The following is an 18975-nucleotide window of genomic DNA, read 5'->3' as shown; positions in this document are numbered from 1 at the left end:
CTTCTATGAACTTTATAGTTTTAGGCTTTATATTCAGGGCTTTGATCCATTTTGAAGTAGTTTTTGTATATGGTGTGAGGTATGGGTCCTGTTTCATTTTTTTGCAAATGGATATCCAGTTTTGCCAGCACCATTTGTTAAAAAGACTGTCTTTTTCTCATCTGATGGACTTTGGGGGGAACCTAAGTTTTAAAAACGACTATGATGTAAATAGTTTACTGCCATTATTTCATTTAAGGGACACTTGAAAAACAAAAACAAAAAACACCAAACCAAACCCATTACCATTGAGCAGATTCCAACTCATAGCGACCCTATGGGACAGAGTAGAACACTTCCCCATAGGGTTTCCAAGGAGCAGGTGGTGGATTGGAACTGCCAACCTTTTGATTATCAGCCGAGCTCTTAACCTCTGTGCCACCAAGGCTCCTAAGGGACACTAGTGTTCCTTTTTTCTGGAATGCCTAAGCTCTTCCACAACCTCCTTAATAATATTATGGCGATGCACTGACAGAACACACCTCCGGTTAAGATGATCTGGATCCAATAATTGAGTAAGGGGAACTCTGGTAATGTAGTCTTGATTATAGTGTCGTAAGAACTGGCAGGGTGACTTTCTGTATCAGCAACCAAAAAACCAGTTGCTGTCAAGTTGACCCTGACTCACGGCAACCCATGTGTGTCAGTAGAAATGTGCTCCATAGGGTTTTCAATGACTGATTTTTTGGAAGTAGATTGCCAGGCCTTCTTCAAGTCACCTCTGGGTAGGCTCAAACCTCCAACCTTTTGGTTAGTGGCCTAGTAGGTCTTCACCACCCAAGGATTTTGTATCAGCAACAGATACCCTCAAAGCCTGTGAGAACAGCTTGACCTTTGCTGACCTGCAGTGTGTTGGTTAGCTGCCTAGAGCTATAGGTTATCATTACAAAGAGATTTGCCTTGGTATGCACAGGAGAGCCAAAACCAGCCTAGGGGCAAATGGACCAGGTAGGCTCCAAGGGCCTCAAATACCTTCCTATGCTTGTGGGCCAACTTGATGTTCCACGGATGGACTTTCATTCATAAGGTCGCAATGCTTGAGGATTTCCTACTTTTAAATCCCAGCTCTACCAGTTCCTGTTGACTGAGTAAACTGGGGATAGTCCCTTAATTTGAGTCTTCCTGTAAATTAATGAGATCATCCATAGAAGGCAATTAACCAGCAACTGGCTTATGGTACACCCTCAATATATGTCAATTTTATTATTACACAGACTTAAAGTATTTCCTATTAAGCTGCAGATACTCAGGGAAGGATGCCTTTTTCCAAGTTAACACTTGGGCACGGGGGGAGTTGGATTCTGACCACTTACCTGTCAGTTAAGAGGTAGTAAGAAGAAAGGGACCCAGGATTAAAAGCAGAGAACTAGGCTAAAGGAGAGAAATAGCTTTGACATTTTGCTCCAAGCCACAGTGATTCTTCTACCTGGAAAAGCACCCAACGGTTGCAGCTACCCAAGTGTAAAGCCATACTGTTGCAGAAAGATAATCTAATTGCCAAATCCAGATCATGGGATCATAGCCCCCTGGACCTTAGGGACTGCACCTTTCTCTAGCAACGGTTCTACCCTGAGGACACTATATATAGACTTTCTGTGGTAAAAGGTATTCGACTGTAGAGCCGCCCCATTTGTTCTTTGTTTTCTGACCTGCCACAGACTGTATGCAGAGATTTAAGGCCCTGATATGTGTGGCACTTTGTCACTGGAGAGGCTGCTTATACTGCTACCTGTTTCCATCAGCCAATGGAAAGCCACAGCCCTCCTTCACATCTGAGTGGAGACTTCCATTTGTAAAGTCATCCATCACCTCTATGTATCAGTCATTTGTAGACTGCAAAGCATCTCCTGACCAGCAAGGAGACAAGAGGAAATGGCATTTTGGAGACTTTCTGTTAAGCTGTTTTATACAAAATGAATGAACGATTATTATTTTTTTCCCTCTCCTCAGCGTATCCAGGAGAGGCTGATTCTGACACAAACCTCTTTAAGAGAAACTTCATTTTGCCTCCCACTGGGTCAGGGAGGGGTACACACACACACACACACACACACACACACACACGTCTTCACACATCCAGTTTGTGACACAAAATGAAACACTGACCTGTTAGGCCAGAGGCCTCAGCAGACAGGAAGGCACTCCACGACAGGAGGAAGAACAGGCCCGTTTCCAGCATGGGGAACTCACACAGCCTGGTAAATTTGGTCAAGTGAGGAAGATGTGTTAAGGAAAACAACAACTGCTTTTACAGCTAAATTGCATTTTTGGCTGAGAAAAACTAACCTGGTGACAGTTTTAGTGTAAAAGACCTGATTTTCAGGTCTGACTGGAAAGCCATAACTCATTGGTCTCTACTTTGATGGTCCACATGAGTATTTTGCTGAAAACTCCGTTAGAAATCCAAACGTGTGTTCAGATAAAAAGGTGTCTTACTAATAGGATGGAATCAGCTAACTGTGGGCACACAACTTCTCAACGTGTGCTCAATCCTTGTGGTGTGCCCCTCAGGGGAACTGTAGCAAATATGGGAAAACCAAGCCAAGGAGAATGTGGCTGGGGTGAGGAGGCTGTAAGTATGTCAACGCCAAAGACGGCCACTGCTCCCTAGGGAATCCTGGCCTGTGGGCATATGGCCTTGTAGAGTCTTCTTTCTTGGGGATGGAAATAGGATCAGGAGGAGCATTTATATTCAGTGATAGGAAAGATGGCAGTGCCCTTTTGGAATAAGTAGGATGGAGGAGAAGGTGTATTATTTCTAGGTCAGGCAAGATGCCCCTTGGCAGGCAATGATTCATTTTGGCTTGGATGACACTTGGTCAATAGTCTATAAATTGCAAATAGGACAAAGGGATAGTGATCCAAGTCAGACAGAGAATGGGTTACAGGGAAATGATTAGGAGGATGTGATCGATGGAAAAGGGTTACATAGCCATTGTGTCCATGTTAGGCCAAAATCTCCCTGACAAGTAAGAAAGAGATGTTGACATGTGGCATTTCTTTGCTTCTAGAACAAAATCTAACGTAGAGTCCACATTAAGAGACATTTAGCAGCAGGCAGAGAAGCACAAGCATGACCTCTGGGGTGGAAGATCCAGGTCTGACTCTTGGCTGTGCCAGTAACTGGCTGGGTGGTTTCTATGCAGTATGTTAACCTCTTCGAGATTCATCTCTATTTTCTGTAAACTGGCAATAAAGATAATACCTACTTTCACAGTATGGAGAGGAAAATGAAATGAAGTATGTTAAAAACGTTTCGTCAAGTTTTAGAAAGCACAAAATACTGAGAGACAGAATAACATAGTGGTTGGAGTGTGAACTCTGGAAGCAGACTTCCTGGGTTCAAATTCATGCAACTGCTTGGACAAGTCTCTCGACCACTCTGACTCTCAGTTCCCCTATCTGAAAATGAGGGTACTATACAACCTACATCATAGGTATACAAACCCATTAATACACATTAAGTACTCAGAACAATGCCTGTTATGTAGCAAGTGGTATGCACATTTTTCTATTACTATGATTTCAGTTAATTTGTTTTGTAAAACATCTTTATTGGAAATAGAACTAGTAAGGATCTACAAGTAATTCTTTATCTGGAGGGAAAAACGGGTTGCCCTCAGACCCTTTTTTCAACATCCCTCATTATTTGAAGAAAAGGGTTTGTTTCTAGTGGGTTTTGTTTTAAAGAGAAGCCTCAGGCCAGTTCGAGTAACAGAGTATCAACGGGCTATGGGGCATTCATTTTTCTCAACCTCCTCCAGAAAGAAATTCAGTTCTGGGTCAACCCCAGACCCATAGCAGGGGCCCTGGGAGCCTTTGCCTCATTTGGGACCAGGTTTTGAAGTTATTACTGTGGAGAAGATGACTTTACCCGCCTGCCCACTTCACAGCTTGTGTTTGTGAGTGCTTGTTAAAGGCCATCAAGTGCTGCAAGATTGATCTGCCACTGTCACTGAGTTCCCATATCTTCATCTCTATATCCTTTCTTCCAGAACTGATTCGATCTCATGGCAGACTTCCAATCACCAGGAAATTTTTTTCTTCTCTTATCAATCTGTTTATTTATGTGTCCATACCATTCCCTCACAACAGACAGGGTTCCTATTTCAGCTCTTCTATCTACTGCAGACTCTGGAGCCGAAAAGCCTGGGTTTGAATTCTGGCCTTGTGACATACTAGTTGTAAGGCCTTAGACAAGTTGTTTAACCTTTATGTGTCTGAGTTTCTTCAGCTGTAAAATTGGGATAATAACAGTATCTACCTCCCAGGATTCTTGTAAAGTCTGAGATAATCCATGCAAAATGCTTAGGGCAATGGCTGGCAGGTAGTAAAGTTCTCAATAAATGTTAGATGATATTATTATTATCATGCTCATTATTACTAATTTCTAACCCAGAATGAGCCTCTTAACCTCCTTGAGTGTCAGTTTCCTCATGTGTAAAGTGAAGGTAATAATAACCTGTTTTACAGGGTTGATTCAAATGAGGAAATGCATATAAAGACCCTCTCACATGGTACGCATTCAGCAAATGTTGCTATCATCATTATCATTACTCTACTCTAAATAACATGTGACTTTCATCACAATACCACCCAATAATTAAGAGGCAAAAGGAAGTAGCGATTAAGAGCATGGCCTGTCTCTAGGTTCTCACTCCCTGGGTTCTAATCTCTGTCAGCTCTACGATTCTCTAGATGCATGATCTTGGGCAATCGCTCACCATTTCTAAGCTTCAGTGCCCAATAAAGAGAATATCTGTGTGGTATGAACATTGTGAAGATTAAATTAGGTACTGCATGTAAAACAACTGACAAGGAGCCTGGCATATCATAAGTACTTGGTAGACCATTAGCTGTTATTTTTGTTGGAAACCAGCCCCACCTTTTCTGAATCACTTTATTTCTGTCAACGGTAGTGCCATTCTCCAAGGTTTCCAGGGAAAATCCTTGGAGTGGTCTTTAATTCCCTTCTCTTCTCTATCTCTTATAACCAACCAATCATCAGATCCTAGAGATTGTTCCTGCTAAGCGTTGGTCTCTTTCCTGTTGCTTCCTTTCCAAAGTTGGTGTCTTTATCAACAGTTCATCACTATAGCTTTCCTTGGATTCTAATCCCCCTCTCTGATTCATCCTACATACCAGTTCTATGTTTATGTTTTAAAAACAGGGCTTTCAGCTTGTCACTCTCCTACGCAGAAACCTTCTGTAGGCCACTCTCTTTGTGGCTTACAGAAAAAAAAAAAAAGCTCAGAATCCTTTGAATAACACCCTATGATGCTCCATAAGTTGACTCCATCCCACCTGTGCCCTCTCGTCTTCCATTTCTTACCAGCCCAAGCCCTGTGGTTCTGGCAGGTTTATCTGTCCATGTGCCACACCGGTTCCACCTCCACACCTTAAAGAATGCCGGTCTTTCCCTCCTGAATCACTTACTACCATAAGCTTTGCCTATATCCTACCTATCTTTCAGACCAAGCCCAAATCCCACTATGCATATAAATACTACTTTTCAAATTACTTTCCAGAATCATAAGGTTCCCACAAGTCTATCAGATTATTCCAGATACAACTGCCTCATCCCAATTTGAATGTACAGTCTTACTCTCTTGGCTATGGCTTTGGCACCCACTTTGTGTCCTATGCTCATTCTATATAGTAGGTAGCTTATCTCTCCAAACTTGTCACTGGTTGAAGGCAGGGTCCACATTTTACTCCTCTTCTGAATCTTGTTAGAAACTTTCAGCAGAATATGTTATAAATCAGGGACTACCTGTATATCCTTTTAGCAGGTGCTCAGTAAATCTCCGGGTGGGTGCCCATGGAAAAAGATCCCAACATTTTGCCCTTTCCTTGGCTGGAGTCCTGCACTCTCTTTCCCTCCCTTTTCCCAAGGCCTTTGGCTCTTGATCCTTTGTGCTGTCTCTTCTCTGGCCTCCATTCAGTCCTCACACTTAACATTCATCTTCTGGATTTCCTCCTCAACTCTGGCTCACTTCACCCACAGTTGCTCTGAGTGGACAGTCCACCAGACCTACCTCGACCTTCTGGACTTTTCTTCCCATAGCTCAAATCCTCTAGGGACTCTAACCATCTCCCACCCCCACTGCGAAAGAAGGAATCAGGCAACTCAATGGCCCAGATGTGATAAATATGTCATTTCCTTATTGCTCACAGATCCCCTTCCATAAGTTACTCTGGGTGTTTGTTTAAAATCACAGTGATTTTTGGCCTTGGTCTACCCTGTGAGCTAGTGATTGACAAGCTTGGAAAAGAGGAGAACATACCCAGCTTATCACCCCCTTGTTTCTGACCCTGGATCCTCAGTTTTTCCTCTTGACCCTCATACGGCCAATCCTGATGCCTTCTACCCGCTACTTTCTCTAGATGGAAATTTTTTTTAAAAGGCTGTTGATATCCTAGGCTCAGACAGTATCAACAGTGCTAGAATAGGCAATGGACGAGAAAAGGGCCAGGCCCCTCTGCCACTGGTACCTGCCTGTGCCTCCAGGGATGACCCAGAACCAAGATGGCCCCAGAGGCGCTGTCTCACACTCAAATCAGACTAGCCCTTTAGAGGCTTTAAGGTTATTCATCCTCAGTTACACTGCATGGACATTGCCTGATTCTTAACAGTCCCCAACTTTTGATACACAGACAAAGGATATGAGGGCTGTGACAACAGCATATGCAGATCCCATTGCAAATGAGCCAGCAAAGATCCCCAGGAAATTCCCCACTGACTGGAAGAACGCCGCAGCATCAAACACATTTGGATTCTCCTTGGGACTGTATATGGATATTGAACTGAAAAAAGAAGAGAGTGAAGATCAGTCAGTGACTTCCATGTTAATACAGTTCTAATACCAGAAGTCAGAATCTAGCAACCACTTTTGGGAAAGGTACCGTTTCCTGTAAGGTAAGGTGCAGGTTGGAAGAGTTTAGGGGAGAGATGGGGAAGGTAGAAAGCATTCCCCTTCCTATGGCCCAATCCCACGGTATCCATATATTGCTGCCAGTCAGTAAACATTTTTATATTGGAAGGGCCATAAAGAATATTGTTTCTGAGCAAACTAGGCATTAAAACATGGTACGTATATAAGGAATCTGCTGAGAGATAGATAACTGTGACTTATTTAGTCGCCATATGTCTTCAGTGCTGTTATATATTCACAAATGTTCCTGATAAAAAGTGCACTTTTATGGCCTATGCGCAAATGGGCGATACAAATCACAGTGTGCACACAATATTCTGCTGCAATCTTGTCATAAGCACAAAGCTTTCTTCTTCTCCACTGTAACCCTTCAGAAACAGAGCCTTGAAGGTGTTCAGAGTGATCACAGAACTAACCCCCAGGGAGAAACAAAACTCTCATTTGCCCAACAAGACAAATGGTAGCAGCTGCCCGAGGTCATCTTTTATACTCCAATTCTGGTGGCTGCCAACAGATTTACCAGCACAGAGAAAAATCAATCCACCAATAGGCACACTGTTCACTTAAATATTTTTGAGGACGTCATATTTCCTGTGTTTTTTTTTTTTTAACCAGAATCTCAAATCCCTGTGTGTTATTATCGAGGACAAGGAGTGTCCTATTTTCGGAAACACAAACTCCATATTGTAGCATTAAAATGAGCAGATGTGCTAAAATCAGGAGCTTATGGGAGACTGATAAAGAAACAGTTCAGGTTTTTTTTGTTTTTTTTTTTTTTTGAGTTTTCATTTTAACATGTGGGGGTCTTTAAAACTAATCAGGAAAAAATCAAGTTGAAGCAGTATCAAGAGTAAAATGTATCCTAGACACAGTGAATCGAGATTAGATGGGCGTTTACAGAGCTGTGACAGAATCTTCTAGGGCTCAGGTGATCAGAGCACGTTAACCCTCTGACCTGACTTTGTATCCAGAGACTAGTTAAGAAAGAGGAGGAGCGGGCTTGGATTCTGCAGGAAGACCTGTGACATAAAAAAAGGTCGTTTTAAATGTTCTTAGTTTTTCCTTCGATGTCTTGAAACCCCTAAAGTAGGCCAAACGCTTCTGCTTTGATGCTGTAGTTGGATAAGGAAGATGAATGTGGCTCTTGAATGGGGCCCTGAACTGTATGTGAGAAAAGGACTGCCTTTGAAGTGCTTCTCTTTTTGTAAAGTGTTGTGCTTTGCAGACCAAAAAGAAAGAAAGAAAAGCAACCCCGCGTTTGGGTGCTCTGTATCTGACAGTCCTGGGAAACGTGTTAAAATCCCCTTGCCTTTAAGAACACTGAATCCACTCGATGGCAACGAGTATGTATGTATGCATGTGTTTAAGAACCCTAGTCCCAAGGCTGTGAGGCTGGGTGTTTGCATTGACATCCACCAGCATATTCTTCAATCCACTGAGGAAACAACATTGTTGAGTCGATTCCAACTCATGGTGATCCTATAGGACAGAGGAGAACTGCCCCATAGAGTCTCCTAAACTGTAATCTTTATTAGAGCAGATCACCAGGTCTTTTCTCCAGCGGACTGAGTGGTGGGTTCGAACTGCAGACCTTTTGGTTAGCAGCTGAGCACTTTACCACTGTGCCACCAGGACTCCTTCAGGAAACAGTAGGAATGAGAAAACACTGCATTTGCATCCTGCCTTCCCAGCAAGGATTTTTGCATAGTAACACAGTTTTGTAAATTATTCTGTTCATTCCCATTCCGGAGGCAGCTACCAGTATATAGGACCCACAGCACAGCAGGGCTTCACCCTTGGCTTCCCCTTGGAGCTTGGAGCACCACCTTCACATCTTTGGCCACATCTTTCCTAATGTTTATCTTTAAATCAACTCATTTTTTACTCAAATGCAAGAGCCTTTATTAAAAACTGTCTGTGAAATGACAGGTTTAATGTGCTAATTATATTTCTTTTTAATACATAGGAGATTATGTAATTATTAAACTCAAAAAAAGTTCACCTGTGTGTCACCTAAAGTCATCTGGCTAATCACATAAGTTTGCGGTCCACACTTTGAGAAACATTGTTCTCTTTCTGGATCCTGAACCCTACCCAACAGGGTACATTATACCCCCTTTGTTCTCCAAACTACATATTCTTCCCTGTGATATTTGTCTTAAGTGGAGGGAAAAGCAAATTTCCTTGGCCTATGGAGACTTGTCCATTGAAGATGCATTAAAGCTCTCCAGGATGTATGCACTGGGTACCTGCTATGTGCCAGGGGATACATTAAATACTGGAGTATTGTGGGCAGGCAGAGAAAATGCATAGAGAAGAAAAGCAGACTTTGATTCAACAAAAATTTTATTGAACACTTGCTATATGCAAGACACAATTAGGCAGAGAAGCCTAAGATGTAGATGACAAATACCTATAGTCCCAATGCTAAGTATGATGTTGTGAGAAATACATGGCACTCAGTGATGCTACAGAGGAAGGGGTGTTATTTTAGGAGAGAGGAGATGGCATCTGAGCAATGTAGGAGGTGGACAGTGGTGGAGAGAGGGTATTCCAGGCAGTGGGAAGAGTGTCAACAAAGTCAAGGAGGCAGGCCAGTAGAGGACGCATTCAGGTCCCAACTAGGTGGTCGTGGCGCCTGGAACCCAGGAAGCTTGTATGTGGGCACATGTGAGTAGGAGTCAGGGTAGAGGAGGAGTAAAGGTGACCGGAGGCAGCATCACTCAGGGCCTTAAACTGATAATACATAAAAGCTCTCGCATTTATATAACACCGAGTCCTCTCACCCTACATTATAACTTCATTGAGCCTATGACACCACAGTGAGGTAAACAGAGCAGGTATTATTATCCCTCTTTGTCTTTTTATATGTATATAAAATAAAGACCAGAGAAATTACTTGATCTGCCCAAGATCGCCTAGCACTAAGTTCAAAATGTAGACTTCTTTGTTCTTTCTTAACACAGTGACGTTGCTGGGAGGACACATGCACTCATAGGAGGATAGTCAAGTGACAGGGGCAGGCTGACTCTCAGGGCAATAGCAGTTGAAACTGGAACTTATTTGCATGCCTGGCATGAACCTGGGCAGCACCCTCCTATACACAAGGATGAGAACAGAGCCCATTGTACGGGGCAACAGCACTCCTCTCCTGTCACACCAGCAGGAGACAACCTAGGCTTCTCACCAAAAGCTGCTTTCAGGCGTGGCTTCCTCTCTGGACCTTAAGCTCTTGCTGGGCATGGCCTGGGCCTTGGTCTTCCTTGCGTGCCCAGGACGCAGCCTGGTACCTGGCATGTGGGAGGCTATAAAAAGACTGACCGAATAAAGGCAGGACGACTGGGAAAGCAGAAAGGAGAGAAGGAAGAAATGCAGGAAGGAAGGAGGCTCGCAAAAGCTAGTCATCTGTTGAAATGAATCTTCATCCACAAGATGTTTCATTGGGCATTATCTAGTCAGATAGTGGGTATTTTCAGAGTGATCAAGCCAAGCGTGAAGGTGACACTGGATCCTCCTAACAGTGCCTCAAAGATTCCACACTTATTGGCTCTATGGCCTTGAGCAAATTACTTAATCACACTCGACTCAGTTCATCATCTGTAAAATGGAGATAGCAATAGTATTTATCCCCAGTAATGCTGTGAGGATGTGAGATATATTTAAAACTCTCTATTTATCCTATGAATTGTAGGTCCATTCATTGAGTGCTTATCATGTGCACTCAAGATAAACATTCAATGAATGTTAAGTATCGTCATCATCATCAGTCTGCTAAAAACTTCCACAAGCCTCACAATGGCAGATACTAGAGTGTGCTGGCTGAACTAGGCCTGGGTACCAGCTGTGGGCAGGTGCGGTGTGGCTCCCCTCACACCAAGCTTTGAGGTTGCCGGAGAGTACTGGTCACTTTCATGGGAACAGAAGGATCTCCATGGTGAAAAGTCTCCAGATAGGCACCCCTGGAAAATGGCCATGGAGTGAGGCTAGAAGTTTCTTGTATTCATTCTTGGGCCCTTAGCTGAGTGAATCAAGGAGAGAAGGAGTGTTCTCAGCAGCCTAGGCAGGAATCTGCCACAGGGATAATGAACAGGCCAGGAGGTTCAGCTTAAGTTGCATTTCCCATTCAGTTGGGGATGGTCTTCAGGCAAAGCCTTTTGCTTTGAGTGAGGAATGAGGCCAAGGAAGCAGGAGCCTGATGGCCTGGGAAGGCTTGCTTTTCTCCCAACTGTCAGGACTTCGTTCCTCCAGGCTTTAGTCTCTGGCAATGGGGGCAATTCTGTGGACTCTGGTTTTCAGCTGACACACCAGGCTTCTTGACTGAGGAGCAGCAGCTGCAGGGGTCATTGTTTGGCAACAGCCAAGGATTTGAGTAGCAGGTGTGGAGGTTTCCAACTTCAAAACAGGAGAGAGATAGCTTTGTTCCAGCGACTTCAGCCCTTTGGACGTGCAGAGAAAAACTCATCTTCCCCTTCCCCAAGGGAGAGTCTTGAAACATTATGATGCAGATGCTGCAGCGAGCAGGGAGAAAAGGGTAGACGAATCAGACTTTCTGTTAACCTGTGTCTTTGTTCTTTGGAAGCCCACTCTGTAGAGGCACTGTTTGTAGCACAAGCTGGTGAAACAGGATCTACAATCCCAAATTTCTGGGAAAGAATCTTTGAGTTGGATGGAACCCATATCCTTGAAAATAGCATGGCCAGAAATAAATAGTGATGTTTAAATATGCATCTCATAAATTAGAAATAAATCCGGGTTATTGATTCATTCTGCTCAGGAACAGATTACTCAGCAAATACTAGTTTGATGGTAGTATATTTTATCCTTTCTCAGAAATAAATGTGTGTAAGATCTTTTATTCAAAAATTTCAAAATGGATGAAATATCCTAAATTCCTTTGATGAAATCAACATGAATAGAAACACTTTGCTCCCTGTCCCATGTAAGATACACAGACACTATTGTGACCTCAGTGTTTCTCAACAACTCATCTTTTCATCAATATGATGTTCCTGCTGGCTGAGGTAGTCGTGAAGAGCATGAAATCTGATATCTGAAATCTGGGTGCAACTTTCAGCTCTACCACTTACTGGCTACGTGAACTTGAGCAAGTTACTTAACTTCTCTGTACCTCAGTTTCCAGTAAAAGGATGATAATAGCACCTACCTCATAGGATTAAATGAATCGACATGTTCACAAAGCACATGAAATGGTGCTACATACGCATTTGCTAAATAATCTTGCAAATAGTACGTCCCTGCTCTCTCTTAAACTGAGGGCTTGTTTTAGTTTTAAAAGAAGCATCTCAAACTAGATGTCCAATCAGTACCTCAACCAAACAGGACTAAGATGTCATCACCCATCTCCCCTCCACTCTGATTGACTGACCCTCAGTCTAGGACCTCTGGTTCACTGGGGTCATTTGATCTTATAACTATTTTGTGCAGAATGGTGCCTGATGCATAATTAGTGTTCAATAAATGTTAGTGATGCAAAAGAAGGAGAAGGAGGACAGGAAGGAGCAGTAGGAAAAAGAGGAAGATGAAAAGTATTGCAGTGATGTTGCGAGTGAAAATGAGATAATAGGAATGGAAAGTATTGTCTGAATGGTACCACCACCATGGCTCTAACACTGTCCACTTGGGACTCTGGCCACCTTCCCATGCTGGATCCGACTGAATTGTCTATCTTCTGATTATTACAATTTTCCTTGAAGTCACCCAGTTTCCAACACTGTCCACTTCTATTATTCTTCACTGTTACTGCTAAATGTTTTCACCCCACAACTACTCACAGAAACTACCCAATAACCTTAAGCTCCTAGAGCAGCCATTCTTTCCCATCTTCCTCTGACAGGTTCCCAACTTCCACAGGCCCTCTGTCCTAGGCGCCTGATAGGGACAGCCTTGATTCTCTACCCTCCGGCCCACTCTCACTTGCTTTGTTGAAATGAAATCAATGTCACTTGAAAGCTTTTAAAAAAGTCTTAAGCAGACATACTGTATCCCTCTCAGGAGTTCTCTGAATTTAATAATTTTTAAAAAAATGAGAAAGAGATTACTATAGTCAAAGATATGCAAAATGACCTTCCATTTTCTCTGCCAAATCTTTAAGCTCTAACACAAAATTTTCTAACTACTGGCACCAGTTTACTGAAGAGTTCTTGATTAGTTGGGATATAAATATGAATTTTTTTCCCTATCACTGCTTCCAACTATACTATATCGGATCCCTCTTCATGCTGGGTCCATTGTTGATGTCTTGGTCAAATTCCATTACTCAGTTCCTTTCAGTTATACAAACATAGTGCGATTCAGCTTAAAACCAAATCTTCAAAGTTGGATTCTTCCCCTCCCAGCAGCCTCCTCTAGAGCAGCAGGAAGGATGGCACAGAACGGAGGAGTGGCAGTGGCTGTGTTCCTCCTCCCCCCTTCTGGGTACCAGCGCCCCCTGGTGTTGGAGGCACAAAGGAGGGATGGGGAAGCCAAGCTCTTGGCCTTATGTGGCTGCCTGTCAATGGTGGGCAAGGTTCCCGGCCTCATCCTGGTTCCTGCTTGATCCCTTTTCCAGAGGCCTCGCTCAGCTGACATGGTGGTGCCTCCATTTTGTTGAAAACCCAATTTGCCAACAGCCCTGCCAGCTATACCATTCCTAGCTCCTTTGCCATGGCTTGGATCTATGGATCCTTCGCCAGCTTAGTGGTTCTCGTCCCTTTCTTAACCTCTAACTAATCTCCTTAATGTGGGGGTCTTCCAAGCACCCTCCATCAGTCAGAGAGCACTGGGCTGGGTGATGTAGCTCCTCCTGTTGCCCAGATATAGCAAACCAGGGAGCCTTCAGGTCCTGTTGGTACAGACTGCCCCAGCAGCCTCCTGCCTCAGAAATCTTCAGCCAGAGGTGACACCAGTCCCTGTGTTCGTGTGCACATCCACATTCTAAGCAGCCATGTCTAAGAACTCCCTTTCTTTGACCTGCTTTGAGAGGGCCTCAGCCCTTTTGCAGGTTCCTCAGCTGGGGAATGAGATGACAGCCCCTCTTTCTTGCAGGCAGCCCCGGCTTTTGGGGAGAGTCCACTGGAGTCCCCCTTGCTTAGCTTAGGGGAAGGGTGACAGCCTCACACCTCAAACATTGTATTCTCTCCAAAGATGACACCTCTTCTTTCCCCAACTCTTTTATATACTCATTTGAGGCAAAGGGAATGGGGTAGGGATTGGGGGAATATTGAACAGGTTTCAATATAAATCTACATTCCAGGTAATTAAGCCAGTTTGTGTTTGGAGGTGTGGGGCGGGGTGTCGGGGGTTGGGGGGGACTGCAGCTTGTTTTAGCCTGGAGCTTTTTAGCAACTTTTGTTCTCAGCTATGGCCCTCAGCTCAATTTAGAAAACAGAGAATGCCCACAAGGTACACCTTTTATGACTGGTCAGGGGGATTTCCACTTTCTTCCTTCCCATCTAGAGTTGCTTTGTCATTCGCTCTTAAGGACACATTTTAAGGAGAAAAACAATATAGAGGGGCAATGAAAACGTGCCAAAGCTGCTCCGTTTAGTTGGGCCTGAGCATGGCAGGTAAGAAACAAGGAAAAGAAAAATAATTACAGTGCTACTTTGTGTTTAAAAATTCTTTATTCCCCTTCCCCCCTCCCCTCCAAAAAAAAAAAAGAAAAGAAGAAACAAGCGGATCCTTATCTATTATTTATCTTTTAATAACTGTAGCAACCTGCCCTGTCTCAGAAAAGTTGCTTAATTATGAATAAGGAATTGATTTTTATGGGGCCAAGAATTGTGTGTAAACGTTGGAATTCACTCTGGCATCTGCTTGCCCATTACTCTGGCTTATGTTCTGCCAAAGGCCAATGAAGCTCTGTCAAGAGAACCTGCTGTAAAACATAATGACTTCAGGAATTGGGGGGCATTCCAGGCACCTTGGGAGGTTAGAAGAGCTGCCTCTTAATAATAAGAGGTTCTGGCCAGAAGTTCCCTGAGCTTGAGTTAGAACTCAATAGAGTTTCATCTTCCCAAGGGCCAATGACCCTGCTGGGTGGAGAACTGCAGGTTTGGGAAGGCACATTAATTATTTTAGCATCCAGGAGACCATTTAGTTAATGACTACTCCCTAAGAATCTCAATTCATACAGGAGAGTGAATGAGCTTCTGCAGATTTTCCAAATCCTCGATGAAGATAGTTTTAATATACTGATGTCTGGCACAAGAGAAAAAGACCTGGGGAATATTGTGGGAAGTACGAGTTAGTGTATCATGGCTGCCCAGACTAATACAATCTCAGGTCGAATTAACTGATTTCATTCCATCAACAACTACTTATTGAGTACCTACTACGTGTAGACATTGTTCCAGGCACGGAAGGATACACTGGGGAACAAAACAAACTTTCTGACCTCATGTTCCTTACATTTCAGTGGAGAAAACACATCATAAACAGCTAAGCAAACAGATAGATGATTTAATGGCAGAGAGTGAGAAGAAAAACACAGCAGCATGAAGCGATGGGATAGAGAGCGAGGAGGGTGCTACTTTAGTCATGGTGGCTAGGAAAGGCTTCTCTGAAAAAAATGAGTAAAATGAAGGAAGGAAAGCTTTCTAGGCCCCTAGGCAGAGTGTGCTCAGTGGGTCTGAAGACTAGCAAATATGCCAGTGTCACTGGAGTGAGATAAGTAAGAGAGAGATTTGTAGGAGTTATGGCCGGAGATGGGGTCAGGGGCCAGGACTTGTGGGGCCTTTCAGCCCATTTCAGCACTTGGAATCTTCTCCTAGGTGTGAAAGGGCAACCAACCGCTGGAGGTTTGGGGCGGCATAGATATTAGCATGGAATATTCCAGGTGGAGGAAATTCATGCATCAGACAGTTGGATAATGTGGTCTCCAAGATCTCTCTCCACAAGATTTACTAACTTGATGTCCATTTTCCAACTTCTTCCAGGTCTAGAGTATTTGGCTTTCCTGTGCTAACCCAGATCCTGCCACCGGAAATGGCTGAGCCTGAAGTGAGTAAGGAGCAGCGCTTCAACAGGGGATGCAATGAAGGCACCGATGATTTAGGCTGCAGCCGTGTTGATAATGACATCAAGAATGGTGACAAATTTGAATGTGGAATAAAGCCTTTGACAGATTCCTAAGTGGCTCTGGTACATTAAGTTCCAACTTTAAGGTGACAAAGAGAGCTCTGAGTTTAAAATTGGTTAAAAGGGAAGAAGAGTTAAAGGAGGTTTGTTATGAATTATATATGCATTTTCTTTGAGAGGAGAGCTTAAATTACTTTGCAATTTAGCCTGAAAACTCCTATCAGAATTGAATTAGCCTGTGGGCTTTGAGAAATTTTCTCTTACAGCTAATATTGAGAGGAAAGTGAATTTAAGATAGTCCCAAAGATAAAAGTCATCTGCAGATACTCTTCTTATTTTTCTTGTTTTCCTTGAAGAAAAACAGGAATTTTGAATCCCATGACTACGAGCCTGTTCATTTAAAAGAGAGACAGCGAATAATTCTCATGATCTAATGGGAATTTTGACCCCTTCTCCAACTTTACGTTCCTTTATTCCTCTCTAATGAAATCTTAGCTCCAAAGGGTGCTGTGATATGTGGAACTTTTAGTCATAATAGATATGAAAAGATTAGAAATGTAGGTTAATAGCCACTAAAGATGGAAAACTAGTTAAAATTAAAATATAATCATAAACAGTTGTAAGCAAGACCGAAAATTAATCTCCACAGTTGAAAATAGAGAAGGGGGTCTGGTTCCCCAACATCTATTGAGAACTAAAAATACTTAGTATTCCCTATACTCATTGCCACTATGTGTCAAGCACTATGTTAAGCATTTTTATAAATATATTTCCTTTAAGCCTCATAGTAACCCCCAAAGTAGGTTCGATTATTATTTCCATTCTACAGATGGGAAAGCTTTCGCTTAGAGGGATTAAGTAACTTTATATATCTCACCTCATTTAATCTTTTCAACAATCAAATGAAGAAGTCATGATCCTCATTTCACACATAAACAGACTTGAGGAGGTTAAATAACTTGCCTGAAGTAACTTGCTAGTAATTGAAGTGGTAGGTATTCAACTCACTTCTCACTAATTTAAAGCCTGTGTACAATGCACACTAGGGAGCGAAGGGCCTCCAGCTAACACCTGAGTGTGCCCACAGATAAGCAACTCCACAAACGATTTGCCTTTATAGAAATGCAGCAAAGATCACTCTTGGAAGTGTAAGATCTAGTCCTAATTTGCAAAAAAAACAAAACAAAACATTGCATTACCCAATATATCCATTTCAATAGGAGGAGTTTTGCTGACAACCTAGTGCTACTTAAAGGCCAGCATTTCTTAATGGAGACCTCTCTCCTCCATATTGAACAGGTTTTAATATGGAACTATATCTCCTATCTCTTGGCGTTTCTGCCAACACCAACTCAAGGCCTGTATTCCTAAACAGTTGTCACCTTGTTCTCCCATGGGGTGACTACTATTCCCTTTTAGTAATTACTTATTGGTGTCTGTCTTCATCTAAAAAATGGAAATGATAGCAATTGTGCCTCTTTCATACAGTGGGTATTCAATGTGTCAGTATACGTACAGCGCTTAGAATGCTACTAGAACACAGAGAGCACTCTGTGAATGTTGGTTGTTATTGTTGTTATTGCTGTTTGTAGTTACATTATTGTTGGAATGATTACGGTATCTTTTACCACTTGCTCGAAAGAAATCAATAAAAAACTGAGCTCTACTTCTAAGAATATGGAGGCATTTAGGAATTCCAATTAATGTGTTCTGGGCTAGGATGAGCAATAAGCTTAGAGTTGGATCAAATATTGAATTCATCCTTCTGTTGATGAGATCTGTGGAGCAGAAGGCTCCTGGGATAGAATCAAACAAGGAGATACCTGTCAATTGTAAACAATAGCTGGGCACAAAAGATCCATGTTTGCCTTGCAAATCCAACAGAGCTGTACTTCTAGTAGCCTTGCTGAGGAAGGGAACACCAAGGTAGACATACCACGGAAATCCTGTTGCTATACCTGCAGAAAAATACGTCCGTGAACAGAGGGTGTCTAATGAAGCTGTGTGGAATTGCTGATCAGTAACAATCAAGGAAAAAACATGAAGCCAATGGAGTTTGCTTTCATGGCGATCACCAATTCACAGCTCACCTTATGCTACATAGAGATAAAGAGGAATCAGCAAACAGGTGCATGCTTGGATTGGGGACTGCAGCGGGTCACAAATGCTGTGTGTTGAGGGGAGTGATGAGCTGCTGAATGGAATGCTTGTTTTCCCTGGCTGGGTCAAAGGACTTTTCATAGGCAATGGGCTGCCTTCATAATCCAGGAGCCTTTCATTCATTCCTACATTAGACAAACCTCACTCCTGTTACAAACAGCTGCCTGGGACAACCTGATGAATTTTAACCTGGTGACAAGCCAACTCCCAGAAAATATTTGCACTGATCAATTCATTTTCATAGACCCTTCCTCCTCCCTTCCATTTATCAGCAATTAAATGAGCATCTGGGTCCCAAATCACAACTTGATTTAATTAATCAAGCTCCAATTATTTTCTGTTTTGAATTTTCTTTCTTGCCATGTGTTTTCATTAACGGAAGCATGCTGAGTCATGGAGGGTGTTTAAATTTTTGGTTGGTAATATGGATTTTGAGAAATATTATCCAGTACTACATGGCTACCATAGAACTTTTTTTTTTTTTTTATTGTACTTCAGGTGAAGGCTTACAGAACAAATACTTTCTCATGAAACAGTAGTACACATATGGTTTTATGACATTGGTTAACAACCCCACAACATGTCAACCCTCTAACTTCTCAACTTCTTTTTTTTGGTGAAAATACACATAGCTAAAGATACACCATTTCAAAAATTTCTACATGCACAGTTCAGTGACATTGACTACACTCTTCCAATTGTGCTGTTATTCTCACTTAAGATGAAGGCTTACAAAACAAAATAGTTTCTCATTTAACAGTTA

The 18975-nt window shown here is 42.6% G+C and overlaps 1 protein-coding gene across 1 annotated transcript in view; it reads right to left on the bottom strand.

The window, feature by feature from the left end:
- Positions 1–18975, bottom strand: part of SLC9A9 (solute carrier family 9 member A9) — a 670517-nt gene that overhangs the window by 347722 nt on the left and 303820 nt on the right. Inside the window, exons 7-8 of the mRNA XM_023739363.1 lie at positions 6708–6846; positions 2146–2251 (exon numbers count right to left, since the gene is read on the bottom strand). Of these exons, the coding sequence (XP_023595131.1) occupies positions 2146–2251; positions 6708–6846 (245 nt within the window). The remainder of the gene's footprint in view (positions 1–2145; positions 2252–6707; positions 6847–18975) is intronic.

This window comes from Trichechus manatus, unplaced genomic scaffold, assembly GCF_000243295.1.
Source record: "Trichechus manatus latirostris isolate Lorelei unplaced genomic scaffold, TriManLat1.0 scaffold00132, whole genome shotgun sequence".
Lineage (NCBI taxonomy): Eukaryota > Metazoa > Chordata > Mammalia > Sirenia > Trichechidae > Trichechus > Trichechus manatus.
Note: the sequence above shows the minus strand (reverse complement) of the source record. Positions and strands in the feature narration are given on the sequence as shown.